The following is a 19,248-nucleotide window of genomic DNA, read 5'->3' on the forward strand; positions in this document are numbered from 1 at the left end:
GTTGATTTCCCTTGGTGCAGAGTCGAAAAAATGTTGATCAATCTAAACATCGGCTTGAACTATACTTTTTCCTCCAAAAATCAATGATTCATTAACACGCGGTTTTTCAGAATAAGAAAAGTTGCTTCACTCAAAATGATATAATTCACAAACTAAATATCCGACGGCTTTCAAATTTATCCACGCGACTTTTTAAAGATATGGCTAACTAAAAATCATACGGATTTGATTATAGTAGCGCAATCTATTTGTCAAGGATTGACTTAATATTATTGACTTGTTATATTGTTGATGGTATGTGAGGTACTTTCATGAAACTCAGAGAGCATCTTTTTCTGTTAACAAGTAGTATTGCCAAAAATAGATAAAATTGAGTCATTACTATGCCTATCTCCCATACACATTGTAAACTATTAAATTTTCAAACTTTTCATTGACTTTATAACATCTACATTGGTCAATGTGTAAAATATTTTAGCAAAATGAACTAAAAGTATTGTATTGAATATACCTATCATATATATACTAAGGTTTATTATTGGTATCATATATAGCGATTTCGCACTTTCCAGCTGCCTTTAAGGACAAAAGAGGACAAGCTTTCTTAGATCTTATGTCGTTTAGACAAACTAAAAATGGTACATGAGGTTGCTTAATATTTAAATTTGTTGTAAAAAGAATCTTTCTTCCCCAACTAAATTATTTTTATGAACGAATATTCAAATCTATGAAAAAATCTGCTCACAGCTGAGGGATCATTATCGCACTTTTATATTAATTTTTGATTTCTTTCACTTCTTCTTTGAAAATTTAAATGCTTATATACAAAATAGACAAACTCATGTTTATATACACATACCACCAAAGCAAGTCTGGAGCATCTTCAACATTGCACCAATTAACATGCAGCAAATTTCACTAGAAAACGACACTTGAGTTGCTGCAACCAAATGTTGCACAGTGAAGTGAAAACAAAATGAAAAACAAAAACGCAGTAAAAATTATACAACAATAAAAAACACTCAGCAGTCGACCAACATACAAGCTAAATAAAGCAAAAATATATAACAACACCAAGAATTGACTGAAGCAAGAAATCACAATCGTTCAACTGACAGCAAAAGTTGCCGCTGTGCCGCTGGATGACTTAATCAGTTTGCAGTTGAAATATTTTTTTTGTTGTTGGTGTTACTTCTCAACTAGTATTTTCTAGCAAACAACCAGCACTCACCGTGCGTTGGCAGTAAATCACCAAAAAACAACAACAACAACAATACGAAACAGCATTAACAAACATAAGGGCAGCAGTCGGCACAAACCAAGGCAAGGCGGCTCAAGTGAAGCGGTCTGTGGCACCACAAAGCATGGGGACACACACACATGCAGATATGCGCTACGCCTTTGACACTTTTGTCCTTCCTCCACTATTATTTGCTTGTTAGTAGCCGCCGCTGCAGTTGTTTTCACGCTGCCTGCCCCTTCGAAATGCACACACACACACGCGTTGCCCTTACTTCATTTTTCTTCGTTTTTGGCGCTGCTGTTGTCGTGTTGAAATCAAAAGTGGGTGTCAAAATAATTGGGTGAAAATGTCGCTGACAAGCGAAGTGAGCGATCGCGTTCACATTCGCATTTCGCACTCGCATTAAATTGGCTGCACAATGTCCGACGGCATATGTATATAGTATATATATGTATATTGTACATAAATACATACATACAGACATACACATATTCATAGATATGAAAGAATCGCCAAAATAGCAAAAAATAATGGGTATACTAACTGATTCAATAAGAAAATAGCAAATCACTCCTTTGTGTGTAGTTCCAGCGACGTTGCGTATTCATAACTCAAGTTCGTTGCTTAAGTCTTTTGATTGAGAGCAATACACTATTCGACTTTTCGACATGCGTTTTTTATTCAGTTTGGAACTGTAGTTATAATAGCTGCACGGAAGTTATGAAAAAGTTAATTTATCAAACTAAGAAACAAAATGGAATTTTTCGTTAATTTTCTGCCAAATTTTATAATTTTGATTTGCTGAAAATAATAAGCATATATCATATATATTCATTTGGTATTCATTGATATATTCTAATGAACTATTAAATCAAAATTAAATATTAATTTTTTATAGAGTTGCCACATCACTTGAAATAAAAAGCGAGAAAGCAAAAATTTTTCAAAGTAAATATTTTTGAAAATTACAAAAAAAAAGTGTGTTTAAATATGTATATTTAAACCAAATTTATTAGAGTTGCCACCTTATTAGAAATAAAAACTCGAAATGGCAAAAAAAGTAAAATTTAAAAATGTCCCGAATTAAAAAATGTATTATCGTATATTTATAACTAGCGTTTGTGGTGTTGCCACCTCACCAAAAAAATAATAATTATGAAATAATAATGATGCTAAGTTGAAATATTTAAAAATTTAAAGAACTTATTTTGGAATATTTAAAAAAAATAAAATTTGGAGTTGCCACATCACTTGAAAGAAAAAGCGATAAAACAAAAATTATTCAAAGTAAATTTTTTTGAAAATTACAAAAAAAAAGTGTGTTTTAATATGTATATTTAAAACCAAATTTCTTAGAGTTGCCACCGCTTAGGTGTTACCACCTCACCAAAAAAAAAATAAAAATTATGCTAAGTTGAAATTTTTAAAAATTAAAAGAATTTATTTCAGGATATTTGAAATAAAAAAATGTTGGAGTTGCCACATCACTTGAAAAAAAGCGGTAAAACAACCACTATTCAAAGTAAATTTTTTTGAAAATTGCAAAAAAGTGTGTGTTTAGTAAGTATAATTAAAACTAAATTATTAGGGTTGCCACCTCCATCAAATTTAAAGATTTTCCAAATAAAAAAAATAATTTTCGTTTATTTATAACCAGGTTTTATAGAATTGCTACCTCACTAGAAATAATAACAATGAAATAAAACTTTTTCAAAATTCAATTTTTTAAAAATTAAAAGAATTTATTTTAGTATATTTGAAAAAGAAATTGTGAGTGCCACCTCACTTAAAATAAAAACGTTGCAACAAAAATTGTTAAAAATTTAACATTATTATTAAAATTAAAAACAAAAAGCCTTTTATTATAGTTAAAACTATATTTTGTAGAGTTGCCACCTCACTTGAACTAAATACGTGAAATTAAAATTATTCAAAATTGAAATTTTTGAAAATTAAAAAAAAATATTTGTACTATGTAAATATATTTAAAACTTGTACTTGTGGTATTGCCACCTTACTTGAAATATAAACCCAGAAACAAAAATCTTCAAAAGTTGAAATTTTTGAAAATTAAAAAATATATGTTTTATGATATTTAAATCTAGGTTTTGTGAATGTTTTAATGAATAAATATAGTTAAACGAAATATGAAATTTTGTAGAGTTGCCACCTCACTGGAAAAAAATGTGAAATTAAAATTATTCAAAATTGAAATTTTTGAAAATTAAAAAACAAATATTTGTACTATATTTAAAACTTGTTCTCGTAGTGTTGCCACCTTACTTGAAATAAAAGCCCAGAAACAAAAATCTTCAAAGTTAAAATTTTTGAAAATTTAAAAGACATAGTACACATATATGTATGTACATACATATACTTTGTGGAGTTGACACCTTAATTTATATAAAACTAAAAAAACAAAAAATTCTTAACAATTTTGAAAAAAAAATATGTTTTCGAATAGTAAAAACTGGGCCTTTTGGAGTTTAAATAAAAACTGTGTCACGAAAATGTGTAAAGTCGATATTTTCCAAAAAAACATTATATTAAATTGAACAATTTTCGCAGGTTTGAGTAGCAGTTTAAGTCCAGTGTTGCCACCCTACTAAATTTTCGAAACACATTTTTTTAATTAGTTAAAATATAAATTATAACAAGGTTGCCACAATTTTAAGAATTTCCAAAAAACAGATTATCGAAAACTTGATAAATTACAGAACGGCAAACATACTTACATACACATCTGTGGCTTGATTTTTTCATAATGTTGCCACCTAATTGCACCAAAAATTGGAAATAATTTTACAAGAGTTGAAATTTGATAAAATAAAGTCTCTTTAAACGCATGGATGCGCCACTGCTTCTTTGAAAAAATGTTCAACTTCAAAACAAAATTCTTAAATCTTAAAGAATGTTAAAATACCATAAACACTAAATTTTTTACACACCAACAACTATTTTTCAAATATATTGCGCGAAACCTGCAATTACAAATGTCAAATTAAAACAAGCAATAAATTCCAAACCGAATTTTTCGACCCGCGACTGCTCCACTTCATGCAACGCAGACTTGCACACACATACACATGCGTAGTTATGTTATTGAAATATAGAAATGTACGAACTCTTGACATATAAGCGAATTGCATAAATTGTTCACTTCGCATGTGCAACGGTATATTTGTCTATATGCCATGCAGCCATGTCCATTGCTGACTGGAATGGTTTCAAAAATGTTTGCCAAAGCGCCAAAGTCAGCCACCGCCACCCTGTTTTACGCATAAATCTTAGTCAAAGTGCGTAAGCCGACGCATAAATTCGCCAAAATCTACAACAACGACAACTAGTCGCTCGAATTAATGCGCGGAATTCGCGCGGCAATGCGTTGAAAGCGAAATTAGTCAAATGTTGCACGGCGCCGCATGTTGGCATGCGCGTGTAGCAAGTGGCAGGCAAATACCCATGTGCGCGCCTAGCAAACTTTGCGTGCCTTTTCAAAATGTGGAACAGGTGCATGTTCGTACAGCCGAAAAGACATGCTGCATGCCACATTTCTAACATGCAATCGCAATGCTTTGGCGTCTTAAGTTGTTGTGTATTATGCGCTTTTGGCTTGAAAGCTGCCGAAATTGTACAGAAATGTTATTAAAACAAAAAAAAACAAATTTTTCTCTAAAGCCTTATTGATCCAATAGTGTTGATACGATTTACGCTTAAGAAGCCAAATTATTATATTATCTAATTGTTTTACTTGAAATTTTAGACAAAAAATTTTAAAAAGTTTTAAATAGGTGGCAACACTTCATTGAAATATATGTAACAGCTAATAGCCTTAATGTTGTATGCTTATGTTTCAATAATTTACATATTTTATAACATTTTTAAATTACAAAATACATAAATAGGTGGCAACTCTTCTTTAAAATATATTCAACAGCGAATCTTCTTAAAGTATTATGCCTATATTGCAATAATCTAATTATTTTATTATGATTTTAAAATAAAACATAAACAAATAGGTGGCAACTCTTCTTTAAAATATATTCAACAACTAATCTTCTTAAAGTTATATGCGTATATTTCAAAAACTCACCTATTTTAAAATATTTCTAAATTAAAAAAAAACAGGTGGCAACTCTTCTTCAAATATATTCAACTAATATTATCACAAAGTTATATATCCAGATTTCCAAAACTCACATATTTTATAATATTTCTAAATTAAAAAATTAACAAAAAGGTGGCAACTCTTCTTTAAAATATATTCGACAGCAAATCTTCTTAAAGTTGTATGCGTATATTTCAAAAAAACAAAAAATTGTATAATATTTCTAAATTAAAAAATTAATAAACAGGTGGCAACTCTTCTTTAAAATATATTCGACAACAAATTTTTTAATAAAAAACAAATATTTAAATAGGTGGCAACTCTTAATTGATATATTTTTTATTGTTATACATAGCTCTTTGATATGCCACTTCTAGTGAATAAAAAAATTAGAACTCATGGCAACCTCTTTTAAAAATTATTATTTTTTAATTATTCACAATTATTTTTATTATGTCACCCACATTTTTTATTTTATCATATTTTTTTTTTTATCAATTTTATAAAAAAAAAAATATTTTAATAATGCACTTTACAAAATCTCCAAATTAATTTCCGTTTACTTATATTGTAATTATTTCTTTATTTTATCAATTTTATGTGCATAAAAAGCTTTAAATTGGGTGGCAACATTTCTTAAAATTAATTTCAATTGTAAGTTTTATTAAGTGAGATGCCACAATTCATTTACATTTATTTAAATTTACAATTTAGACTTTATTATTATTATTAACTGGTGGCAACTCTTCTATAAAATTTTTGTTTATCGGCCATCTCAAATCTCTATGGCGTTATGCTCATAACGAAAAAGTTCGTTTCCCTTATCAACTTTTTTAAAATATCAAATTTTGGACGGGTGGCAACGCTCAATAAAATATTTGTGAACTCAAACCTCATCGGTTTTAGTTTGTATGTCAGCTATATGCCATAGTGGTCTGATAGCGGCCTTTCCGACAAATGCGCAGCTTCTTGGTAAGAAATGAGGGGTGCAAAATTTCAGAACGATATACATATCTAAAACTGAGGGACTACTATAAAAAAATATGAAGGAAAAAATATGAGGAAAACGAAATAAAAGCTATCGTTTGTTAAAAATTTCTGTCTGAGCGGAATAAATCCAAAACATAAATTTCAAAAACCTTAAACTTAAACTCAAACTCAGTTTCGAAAATTCCTTTCTTCTCTAAACAAATAGCAATTATAATAACTCAAAAAAATATGCAAAAAACTAACAATCTCTGCAAGGCTTAAGGCACATAAATTACTAAATAAACCGTTCTGTTGTAATTTATAAAAATTAAAAGCCGCCAAACAATTTTGAATTATGAACTATCGACGGAAACTGGCAGGCGGCCAATAAGCCGAACAAAACGCCACCAACTGTGCCTGCGTTGCGGCCATTCACTTCAGCCATTTGAAGGGTGTGTTGCATGGAGTGCCAATATATGTATCTCACCATAGCATTGGAGATATTTAAAAGTGCAACAACAAAACCATATGTGTTTCTTTTAAGTAAATAAAACGGTTACGAACGGTTTTTGCTCAGTGACTTTGTAATGGAAAAGCGCACCGAACGCTCGCTTTTAGTTAAATTTTATTTTCTTACGAGTCTATCAGTTATATTTTAACCTTTAAGTGCAACACAAGCTGGCATTGTTTATTTAATATCGCTTTTATTTTTTATTTTTGATTCAACATTTATTTATTTTATTATTTTGTTGGCGTTCTCTTGCAGGTTGTGCTAGTTCAGGGTCACTATCTGTCATATCTGCCGCTCTGCAGCCGCAACGAGCCGGTCTTTTTGGCCACATGCACACCCATTGCCATGCCGGAGACGCGCGAGTGTGTGGTGCAGGGTGCCACCAATGTGTTTACCACCATACATTCGATGGATATGAAAATTGCGCATATCGATAAAAAGTGAGATTATTTTATTTATTCAGATATACATACTATGTAATTGTAACCTGATTTAAATAGCTGTATAATTTGAAAATAAATTTAATATTTTTTTTTTTATTTTATTTTCAATCTGTTTAATAACTTTTTTGTTTACATATTGTTTTTTATTTTATTTTTTATTAATTAAAATATTTTTTATTTCTCTTTTATTTGTCCACAGCGGCGAGTTTCATTTGGGTTACAGCAAAAGCGATATACACGGACTCTCTTGGTACAATCTCTTACATTCGGAGAATTTGCGTGAGGCGCAAAGCAAACACCGGCTGAGTGAGTATTAAAAGTCAACAAAATTAAAGTAGTAAAAAGATTTTAGGATAAAGGTTAACGAATAGTTGAAAGAGAAAATAAAGCGAAAATTATTCTTATATAAAGTAAACTTATTTAGCTTAATTTCCTTTGTATAAGAATAATTTTCGCTTTATTTAAGGTTGAATAACTACAATGCATATTCAAAAAAGTATTATTTTAAAAGGTGTTAGTAATAATTCAAACTATTATTAAATTTTTAAGCAAGATGTTTAAAAAGTAATCGAGTTACTAATTTTAGAAATGTTTTACTACTTTTTAACCAGTTAGAACCAGTTTGATACCAGTTATAATATTAGTTAAGAGCCTAAAAATATACTACTTTTGCCTTAGCATTTTTTCTTTACAAAGTAGTATATGTTCGTATGTAGTATATAATCGAGTTACTAATTTTAGAAATAATTTACTACTTTTTAACCAGTTAGAACCAGTTTGATACCAGTTATAATATTAGTTAAGAGCCTAAAAGCATACTACTTTTTCCTTAGCATTTTTTCTTTACAAAGTAGTATATGTTGCCTACATTTAGGGGGACATCACATAAAATCCATGTAGGTTAACGAAAAAAGTGTATAACTTTATCTCATATTGTTCTCGATAGGTAGGTAGATAGGAGTACTGCCACTCCAAAAAGCCAGTGCCTCGTTATAGTAGCTGTAAGTCTGTATATACGAATTCTTGTAATAAATAGTAGACCCTTGGTCCTCTTTCTGTCATATTTGCACTATATCTGCTTTATTATCTTACTGCTTACTACTGAGTTCTATCTGTTCTAAGCTATTTGTTCAAAAAGATCTCTTTTGAGCGTTCTCAGTGGGCATGGTATTGACTCCGCCTCGAATTCGTCTAAACAGGCTTCTAGTTTCTCCATCTCGTCTATTTTCTCGTTGTCAAAGATATTTCTGTGAACGTGAACCCAAATTATAAACAAGTGGAGTTCTACCTACCAGTGAGCTTAAAGCTTTTTGTAGTTGTGGAAAATGCTGGAATTATCGGTGCTGTCAACAAACATTGCAATGCCGCCTGGCTGTCCGTGTATATGGTTGCTTTCTGTATCTTCCCGTAGTTATTCAATAGAACTTCGCAGGGTTTCTCAATACTTAATATTCCACTGCTTGAAAGATGCTGACTGAGTTTGTTAGGCGGATTGAAAGCGAAACCATCGGAGTATACCTAAGCCCCCACTCAGTAGTTTATTTTGGACCCGTCGGTATAGATAAAATAGGTCCTCATCCCTTGCTGAACTTCTTCTCCATTCTCGTCGGGTATTCTCACCCGAAATTGACTATTTAAATCTAACCTTGGGAGGATGTAGCCTAATTTACTTATGTAAGCTGTTCCAACCTCCTAATTCCTTTTTTCTTATAGCAGAACTTGCTGCTGCTTCCCAAATTAAGACGTCTACAAGCAACCTTATGTGTAAGTCTAGTAGCCTTTCCAGAACCTTCAACATGAAGAATGCTTATAAGTCTAATCTCTTTTGCGTGTTCTTGTGCTTGGTTTAGGGATAACCTCCTTTCCGGCTTCTTAGGATGTAAGATAGTTAAATGCTGGCCTTACAGATATTTTGTAGCCTTAGAGTCATAGTTTTTTTAGTTTCTGCTTCAATATGGGAATAATTTCATCCGGACCCGCCGCTTTAAGTGGCAAGAAGCTGTTTATAGCGCATATAATTTTCTTCTTGTTTCTTATGTAGTCGGATCGGTCTGTCTATTTGCAAGTAACTATGTCAGATTACCACATTGGTTCGCTGACTAACAGGGTGGTGTGTTTCCAGTAATTTCTCAAGAAATTCTCCACAAGAGGTGTTTCAGGATACACTTACGGTCTTTTAATAAAATATATTGATGTGTTCCTTAGACAGTATCTTACTCAGTCTAGCTGATTCTCTTTCAATGCTTAGTTATGGCCTCTTCATCACAAAACATAACAGAAAAACTGAGAAATACAAAGCTCTTTGATGACCGCATTGACAGAGAGGATATACTAGTAGATACATACATCTTTCTAAACGACGGAGAGTCCTAAAACCCATTGTATTTCTTATACTAGTATATCATCGTTATAATAGTCTACAGTCTCAAAATCAACTAGTTTATATATCGATGATTTAAGCAACGAATTAAGAATGTCTTAAAAAGGATATCTATGTCAATAATAAAATGTATTTTGTTCACAGCGGACGCTTTTAAAACTAATATTTTATTTAATTTCAGTAACTCAATCTGAGCAGGATCGCTCTTGTATTTTATTGGTGCGCATGCAACGAAGACAAGGCGATTTTATTTGGGTGCACGTGGTGCTGCAAGTGCGCGATAGTCAAGACACAAACCAACAGCCGGTTATTGTGTGCACCAACCAGGTTTTAAAGTAAGTAAGAACTCTGCCTTATTAAATAATTAAAAAGAATATGCAAAGATTTAGACGAAATAAGGTAAGTACAATTTATTTCCCACCTTTATTTGCAACAAACTTTTTCCTCGAACAAACGCCACTAACGAAATCACGTGGCAGACGTTTGCACTAATTTCGCGTACTCATTTCCGTTTCTCACGCAATCACAAGCCATACTTTGTTAGCACCTACATCTAACCCACAAAAAGCAAGCATGCTAATCAATTTTTTTTTCTATTTTCTTTGCAACACCAATTCGCCAACTCAACCATCAACAACATCACCACAACGCAATTATATTTTCTTCACTCCACTCCAATCCATAGCGAACGTGAGGCTTCGGTAATGCTGGCCAATTCGTGGCTCTACCACTACTACTCGGTGCAGTCGAAGATACAATTCGGACTCGCTTTCGATGCGCCCACACGTGTGCCACCGACAACACCGGCCGCAGCAGCCGCGGCGGCAGTCTACTACCATCATCACGCACACCATGCCGCGCATTCGCATTTGCATCATCATCACACGGGCGCCGCCAGCACCACGGCCACACTTCCAGCCACCGCAACGGCGGGTTATGCCGCCGCATTGCATCCGCATCAAACGCACACACATTTGCACCACACGCAACACCAACACCTACATCCACACACACATACACATGCACATCATCAGTATCATCACATGACGACGGCGTCGTATGGCGGCGCATATCATACGCCCACCGGCGCGACCAGCGGTGGCAGCATGAGTGTGGGGAGTGGCAGCTGTGGTAGCGCGGAAAGTTCGCCAGCGCCGCATTTGAGTGGTCATCATCAACAAGGCCAACAGTTGCAACATCATTTGCCAAGTAATGGCGGCATGGCGATGACGGGACATGCGGGTGTCATCAATGGTGCGGCCGTCAGTCCGTATTTATGTCACCGTCGTGTCGGTGCGGAACCAGTCGATTATAGTCAAGTGCCCGGCGGCGTCGGTGCACCACCGATCGGCTTGAATGGCGCGCGTTCACCTACTAACGGTCAAGTGGATGGACAAATGCGTTGCAGCAGCACGAATAGTTCCGTCTCCAGTCATAATGCTGCCACGCCACATTATGTCACACACAACAACAATACCAGTGGCAATAATAAACACAACAACAGCAGTAGCGCCAATCACAGCAGCTCCAACAATAATCACAACAGCACACATAATCATAACCTCAACAGTGCTGCCAATATCAATACCAATGGTAATGCGAGCTCCACGCAGCATCAGCGCCTCAGCTCGCCGCCCTCCAAGCGTCGCGCAATCGGTAAACTAGAACCACTCTACCTACCAGATGACGCGACCGATGACACGCCAACAACAGTCACCGAAATCGATACACCCTACCATCTGCAACCACATTCGCTTATTGGCGCACCAGCCGAGTCGCATGCCTCGGTTATATTCGCTACCGTTGTGCCGACACGTCCGCGTCTCATACAAAAGTCCCTACCCAACGAACCGCCTGACTTTATCGACCAATGGAATCCCAGTCCACCTTGGTCGGAGTCCGCGCAGAAACTCTCACTTGACAGTTCGTCTTCCACACAGCAGGAGCTTAGTCCTTGTATTACAACTACACCACCTACACCGACAAGCGCACCGCCTACAGGCACACTGGGTTCGAATTACGGCAGCTTACAGACGCTGGGCCCAGCTTTTTCTTTCGAATGGATGTCCGATCCGTTGGTGCCAGTTGCAGATCCATATGCGTCCTGTATTACATCACCCGATGGTGTACCGCTCGTAGTCGCTCATCATCCACATGCAACAGCGACAGCGCAGCATTCTTTCCATTGGAACACTACGCCGTCGGAACATCATCAGCATTTGAGTCAACATTTGGCCTCGCATGGTCACCGTTTGCTTACGCTATCAAATACAGGTGCTGTGGATGCAATGCAACAATCGTCAACTGTAATAACTAGCGGTGATGCAAGAAATGCGCGGACGAAGTCTCCTGAAGTTACCGAACGGAAAGGTGAGTTTACTGTCAAAAATTTTTGACTTAATATTCTAAGAAAGTTTATACATGATATTGCTGGGATGACAGTGACACACAGTCTAACTTGCTGCACTTAAAAAGTGATTAGATTTTTATAATATAGTTTCTTTAAAGAATGTTTTCATCCATCAAATTTATCTTATATAAAATATGGTTTGAATTTCATTCTAAGCCAACCAAGTCCACATGAAAACGTATGATGCCCAACTTTCTCAAAAAACATGATTCTCTTCTCGGCTATTTGGTGAATGACTTAAATCTTTATCTACCTCCACTTGCTTAAGCTAGTTTACTTGATTTTTGTAAGTTGTTTATTCGATTCGCCAAGCTCCAAAATTTGTAGATGAGAGTCGAGACAGGTACCAAACTGAACTGAAATTGAATATTAAGAAACGGGTTAAGAAAAACGTATATGGCGTATTACACATGCAAGAGGATACTCACCAGGAACTGGAATACGAATATAGTCATGTGAATATATGCGCTGGTTTGGTGGTCAACATTAAAGAACCAATATTTCATTAGAAACTATTGTATTCAGAGAGTAACCTGTCCATGGGTTACCAAGATGTGTCCAATAATATGCTTTATATGCTCTTGCACCAACTGCTCATAGACGTGGCCTTTTCATGCGGAAAGTGGCAATATTTTCTGCCATAAGAATTAACATGATTGGTGCTTGGAAGAGGAAGAGTTATTGACAAAGCGATGAAGAAGTTCGATACGAATGTAAATAAATCAGACTATATACTATCAATAGTGACTACTAGGTGATAATTCCCACTAGATTTTAATAGCGAAGAGGTTTAGTAAGAGGATCGTACTGTAAACTATACTGACGGGACTGCGGTGTTGGGACGAATGTATACTGCGAGGATCTAGATATATCTCTATATTGTCATCTACCAAACGCAACTAGCATCTTCCAAGCGCAAGTATTAGGCAGGACAGGAAGGCCTGTGAGTTTCTCTTGAATAACTATGGGCGGACACAAAAAGTAATTATATACACGAATAGCCAGGCGGCATTGCTAACATTGTCGTCAGCAAAGATCAATTCCATCATAGTTAGCAAATGTAGAAAGGTTTTAAGCGCACTAGCAGTTCAACTTCACTTGTCTATATTTGGAGTCAGGAACATTTTCGGTAACGAAATCGCAGACGAGTTGGTTAAGTCAGGAGCCTCTCTACACAAGTTCAAAATACACAGACAATATCGTATCCAAAAGTGACGATCAATAGAAAGCTGATTACGCAATTTGAACAAATAACTCAAACTAGATGGAAATCTACAACTAACTGGAGGATAGCGAAGCCGTTATGGCTAAATTACGACAACACAAAAATTTAGGACTTATTACATAGGACCATAAAATCATTTTTTTATGGTAGGAAAAAGCACAGAAAACCGGAGTACTAAACCAAACCTACTCCCAACTCAATACTCTCCCACGAAACCACCGGATAAGTATTACTTCGTGGGAGGGACAGAGCATTGATGTTTCCTCTATTATGCGGACTGACGGAAATCTGTTGAAAAAGTCTCAGTCTTGCCATTATGAAGGCTGACGCTTCGCTAACAGCTTTCCATTTATCAGTCGAATGACGTGTCGATAAATAATCGACCGTAAAACTACCACCGAGTGTGGTTTTTAGTTTTTCCCTTGTATTTGAAAAATGAGGGCAACAAAATAATCAGAGTCTTCTATATACTCTGTACACGTTGGTTAGTTCGGACTAATGTCATTGTGGTACCCATGTCCGCTAAATATTTGGATCAGATGGAAATCCAGGTCCCCATGCCATCTGTCTATCTACGAGGGGACGTCCGGTATAAGTCGGTGCGTCCAGCGCACTTTGGATGAGGAATCCCACCGCTTCTACCACATTTTAGTGCTCTATCGGCAAACCCGATACTGTTTTAGACGCTGTTAGCTGTTATAATTGCTCGAGTTCATCTCCTTGGATGTCAATAGGCGTCATACTGGCTGGTACTTCAGCAGCGTCGCTTGATATAGTCCGGAAATCAGTTATTACTCGAATTGCAGAAAGCCTATGCACTACAATTATTTGTTTAGCATACGGTTTTATATCCATTGCCTGTATCCATACTGGTGCCGCATGCAGTATTACGGAACACTTTTCTTTCGCTATTAAGAATCGTCGGCTGGTACGCAGACAGCCTCTATTGATTATCATTCTCGCTAGAGCATTATGTTTTGTTTGCTTTACCGGAAGAATACGCCAGGTCTTCTTTAAATTTTTATTTGGAATCCAATATTACTCCCAGATACTTCAGCTGCGGCTGTGAAGTAATCTCGCACTCCCTCATGCTGAGCTCTCCTCTTCGTTCTTCCACCTTCCTGGTGCTTATGTGTAAAACTTCCGTTTTGTACTCCGCCAGTTCCAGACTCACAGAAGAGAACCATTGGCTTAGATCATTTAAGCACTCATTGCATTGATTTCTTCGGTCGACTAATTGTTTGGCCACTGCTACCACCATGAGATCGTCCGCATACGCTATTAGTTTCACTCTGTTGGTTGCTGTTTTTTTAGCACCCCGTCATACATGAGGTTCCATAATACCGAGCCTAGCCATGAAAGCATATACATATTAGTCTGCCAATCTTTATAATCAACTTTTCCAAGACACCGTGGCGATAGCTCTAAGCACTAACTGAAAAAAATATTTTTTTTATCTACATAAGACTTGTCGGTAAATTAAGTACGTTTTTAGCTTCGAAAAATGGTGGACTTGTTTCGATTTTTGTTTTTTCACCATTCTATCAAGAGTATACCTTATTCCTAAAACAAAAGTGTAATTTAATAATAATTTTGATAAAAAAAAAAGTTATTTCAAATTTTTATAATACAGGACTTCCTTGAAAACACTGTCAGCAAAAAATATGTCTACGAATATGTATATGGCAAACGTCTAGGCTGTTTTATATAACTCAATAATATTATTCTTCCATTATCATTTTCAGAATCGCCACGCAAATAAATCAGCACAACAAAGTTTGCTGAACCCTAACGGAGACCTATCCTAAAAATAACCCGCTAATGAAGCAGTTAGGTGCAATAAAAGTGAGCAAACAAAACCAAATTAAGCTTTATGGGCTTATACAAACATAAATATTGGCATATATATGTATGTATAATTATAATTATTAAAATCAAATTTTATTAGCGCACACAAAGATTAATTGTCAAAATTTCATGCATTTAATGGGAAAAAATTTATGACAAATTTTGACAGCTGACAATATGATTGACTAAAATGTATGGAATACAACAAAAAATTATTTAGAAAATTAATGCAGCGTTTCTAAAAGTGATTGCAACAACAACAAATGTTAATTTTATTAGCAATATAAAATTAAAAATAATAATTAAATAAGCAAAAGCTAATGAATTGAGCAATGTGACACATCAAACAACAAAAACAAAGCAATTATATAATTATTAAATTTTTGTAGCAATAACTGTGAATAAGTAATTTTGTATGTAAGTATATAAAAATAACAATATATGATATGTATATAGTATGTGTATGTATATAACATATGTAATGTGTGCCTTTGTGTGTATTTTTGTGTAAGCATGTGAGCTGCGGGTATAATGAAAGTGCAAATAAATTTTTATTGCCAATTATTCCGTTATAATTGGTATTAGCGACGTCAAGCGCGGGTGTTTAAAAGAATGTCGGTTTGAAATTTTCGCACACACATACATATGTGCATATACATATATACATAGTATATGTATATGTATGTGTGCGTATTACCTATGCTATACAGTAATATGGTATATTGACGGAATTGAAATTAGCAAAGACGTCAAAAATTATTGAAAGCTGTTGCGAAGTGCGAAATTTGACGTAAATTAGAATATATGTATAAACATTAGGGTGCGTCAAAAAAAAATCGAAATTGCTTTTTCACTTGGTACACTGAAAATGGGTTCTTAAACAGCCCTAAGAAAGTCTAGCTTGACCTCAAATAGAATATAAGTATAAACATTAGGGTGTGCCCAAAAAATCTAAAAAAAAAAAATTGTTCACTTTGCTAAACAAAAATAAGTTCGTAGACAGCTCAAAATAAGTCTAGCTGTACATCACAAAAAATGTATGTACATAAATACATACATATATACATTAGGGTGCATCAAAAAAATATAAAATTTTTTTTTCGCGGTACACTGAAAATGGAATTTTAGACAGCTCTAAGTATCCACGTATGAGCTTTCAATTGTAACGGAAAGCTGCTCCGCCTTACAGTTTTCTATTTTTCTTCTTATTATAAAAAAAACTAACATTTCGCTTCCAAATTTTGAAAAATAGTTTGAACTTCGAAAGATTTTCTTAGAGCTGTTTAAGAACCTATTATAAAGAGCAGCAAGTAAAAAAATTTTTCGGATTTTTGGCCCACCCTAATGTCAAACTTACATTGGTTATACACACATATGAGTACACAAGCACTTGCTATAGTAGACGTCTAATTTAAAAAAAAAAACATTCGGATTTTTTTTGCCCCACCCTAATGTCAAACTTATATTGGTTATACATACATATGAGTACACAAGCACTTGCTATAGTAGACGTCTAATTTAAAAAAAAACATTCGTATTTTTTTTTACCCACCCTAATGTCAAACTTATATTGGTTATACACACATATGAGTACACAAGCACTTGCGTAAATAGACGTCTAATTTATTTTAAGCTTTTCTACATTAAAATTACTTTTATTTTTTTTTTGTAATTTATTTTTAGCCTCTATCTTTACTACCCCACTAGTGTGCAGAGCATACATATGTATTTTTGCAATTTAAATTTAGCTTAGATAAAAATTCGAAAATTAGTGCAATTTTTAATGTTTATTTGTTCGCTAAGTTTTAGATTATTTATATATACAGTTATTAGTTAGCTGATAAGCAGCAACGGAAACATTGTAAAGACAATAAACTGGAAAGAAAATTTTATTTTTAAGTGGCAATGCAGTTTAAATGTATGTATGTATGAGTGTGGCAATTTTACGTGCAACTAAATGGAAAATATTTTTATGTTTTAAATTTTTTATATTATTTTTAAGTAACTGTATTTATTACTTTACATTTTTATAACTAATACACATATGTAAACACATATAAAGATGTATGTATGTAAGCATAAGCCTTGTATGAAATATACAAGTAAATTATTTATATCTACAAAGTAACAAACAGTTGAGTAAACAGTTTCGAAAGCAATAACGGTATATTATTGTAAAATAAAGGAGTGTATAAATAAAATTTTATAAATACGAAAAAAAGAAGATCATTAATTATGAATGGCAAGCAATAAAAAAAACAGTAAGTACCTTCACATTTATATATACTTGTATTATACATTTACAGATATTCAAAAGTTAACGGAAACTATAACGTTCCAAGTAGATAACTGGTTTTTCAATAGGGCCGCTACAAAAGTAGACCGATAGGGACAGCAAACGACGCCATATTTTTTCGCGCTCTTTTGCCATTTTTCTTCAGTAAGGTTTGCCATTTCAACATGGAAAGTTATACGATCCAAAAACGAGTCGAAATTATTAAATTCGAAGTTCGAAGTTAGTGGCCTCAACTTTAAGAGCGCTACGCCAATTCATGGTCATCATAATCGTCCTGCCAGATCAACAATTGAGCGTTTAGTGGAAAAATTTTAATCCACAGACACAGTACAAAATGTTCCCGTGTCAGTGAGACAAAGAAGTGCCTGTAGTGTCGAGAATATTGCTGCCGCTAGCGCATCAATTGAGGAAGACCCAAATCAGTCTCTCACACGTTGTTCTCAAACGTTGGGCATCTCTGTGACGTCGTTGTGGCGAATTCGGCAAAAATATCTTGACCTACATCCTTACAAAATAAAATTGACGTAAGAACTGAAGTCGCTTGACCACCAGAATCTTTCGTGAATTGGGCTGAGCAACAACTTTAAAATTATCCAGATTTTTATTGAAAAATCATCTTCTCTCATGAGGCTCATTCCTGGCTGAATGGTTTTGTCAATAAGCAAAATATACGTTATTGGTGAGGCAACAATCCATACGTACTCCATAAGTCACCATTGCGTCCCGAAAAAATTACGGTTTGATGCGGCTTATGAGCCGGCGGCGTCTTTGGGACGTACTTCTTCCGTGATGATGAAGACCGGCACGTTACTGTGAATGGGAATTGCTACCACTCAAAAGTATGTCACAATAGATTTATAGAGAACTAAGTTTGGTGAACGTGTTGTCTCACGAAATGGCCCAGTCAATCTAACGAAGCCGAACGTAATATTACAGCAGTATCGGCCGATTTATACTTGAAAACCGTCGAAAATTCGGTTCAGCATCTGGACTTCTGCAAGCGTGCCTGTGGTGGCCATGCAAAAGAAATCTAGTTCCATACATAATGGCATCGAATTTACTTTTACAGGAAGGAGCTTTTGTAGCGCTTTTATTGAAAAACTCGATACTTCACGTAAATAAAAAACATTACCTTAACTAAAACTTATAAAATAGATTGATTTTCTATAAGCATAATCAATTCAAAATTTTGCAACATACATACATACAAGTATATCATCAAGTATAAAAGTTTTCGGTCGTTCCGACAAATAAATAGCCTCATGAGGAAAAAGGATGTGTGCAGTATTTCAGATCAAATCTCAAAACTAAGGAACAGTGCGCGTATATATAGACAGAAGAACTTGTGTTGTTTATCTTGTAATGGTTATGTAGTCCCCATTAGGGTGATAAGGTTCAGATAAGTCCAACGGCAGGCCCAGGCAACGTGCTGTTCCCCCATGAGCTTCCGGCTAGAGACTTGAGGATTTTGTTGCGGCACTGTACCTTGGCAATAATCGCATTTGAATGAGGAGTGATGGACCAATTTAGAATTTTTACCTCGAAACAGTACGAATGATTGCCGACCGCTCAGGTAGTCCAAAGTTCACTTCTTCAGACCTGGAGGAGGCGTAGATTTTCCGATGTCTTCAAGTAGCAATGTGTAACTGACTCTGTCAAAGGCTTTTGACAAGTCCAAAGCGACGATGCTCGGATAGGTCATGAACTATACGGGCGTTTATGACACTATGATTTGCTGGAGGTTTGTTAGACACAGGTGTAGAGTGAAAGTCGGGAGTAGCAAGGCCTCAAGCGTTTTTGACTACTGGGGAAAAG

At 34.8% G+C, this 19,248-nt stretch overlaps 1 protein-coding gene across 1 annotated transcript in view; it reads left to right on the forward strand.

Annotated features, from left to right (window-relative positions):
- Nucleotides 1-17,316, forward strand: part of LOC126750886 (protein single-minded) — a 193,457-nt gene extending 176,141 nt beyond the window's left edge. Inside the window, exons 7-11 of the mRNA XM_050460658.1 lie at nucleotides 7,087-7,271; nucleotides 7,474-7,580; nucleotides 9,836-9,989; nucleotides 10,340-12,024; nucleotides 15,035-17,316. Of these exons, the coding sequence (XP_050316615.1) occupies nucleotides 7,087-7,271; nucleotides 7,474-7,580; nucleotides 9,836-9,989; nucleotides 10,340-12,024; nucleotides 15,035-15,051 (2,148 nt within the window). The 3' untranslated portion in view covers nucleotides 15,052-17,316. The remainder of the gene's footprint in view (nucleotides 1-7,086; nucleotides 7,272-7,473; nucleotides 7,581-9,835; nucleotides 9,990-10,339; nucleotides 12,025-15,034) is intronic.
- The last annotated feature ends 1,932 nt before the right edge of the window (nucleotides 17,317-19,248 follow it).

The sequence above is a fragment of the Bactrocera neohumeralis genome, chromosome 2 (genome assembly GCF_024586455.1).
Source record: "Bactrocera neohumeralis isolate Rockhampton chromosome 2, APGP_CSIRO_Bneo_wtdbg2-racon-allhic-juicebox.fasta_v2, whole genome shotgun sequence".
Lineage (NCBI taxonomy): Eukaryota > Metazoa > Arthropoda > Insecta > Diptera > Tephritidae > Bactrocera > Bactrocera neohumeralis.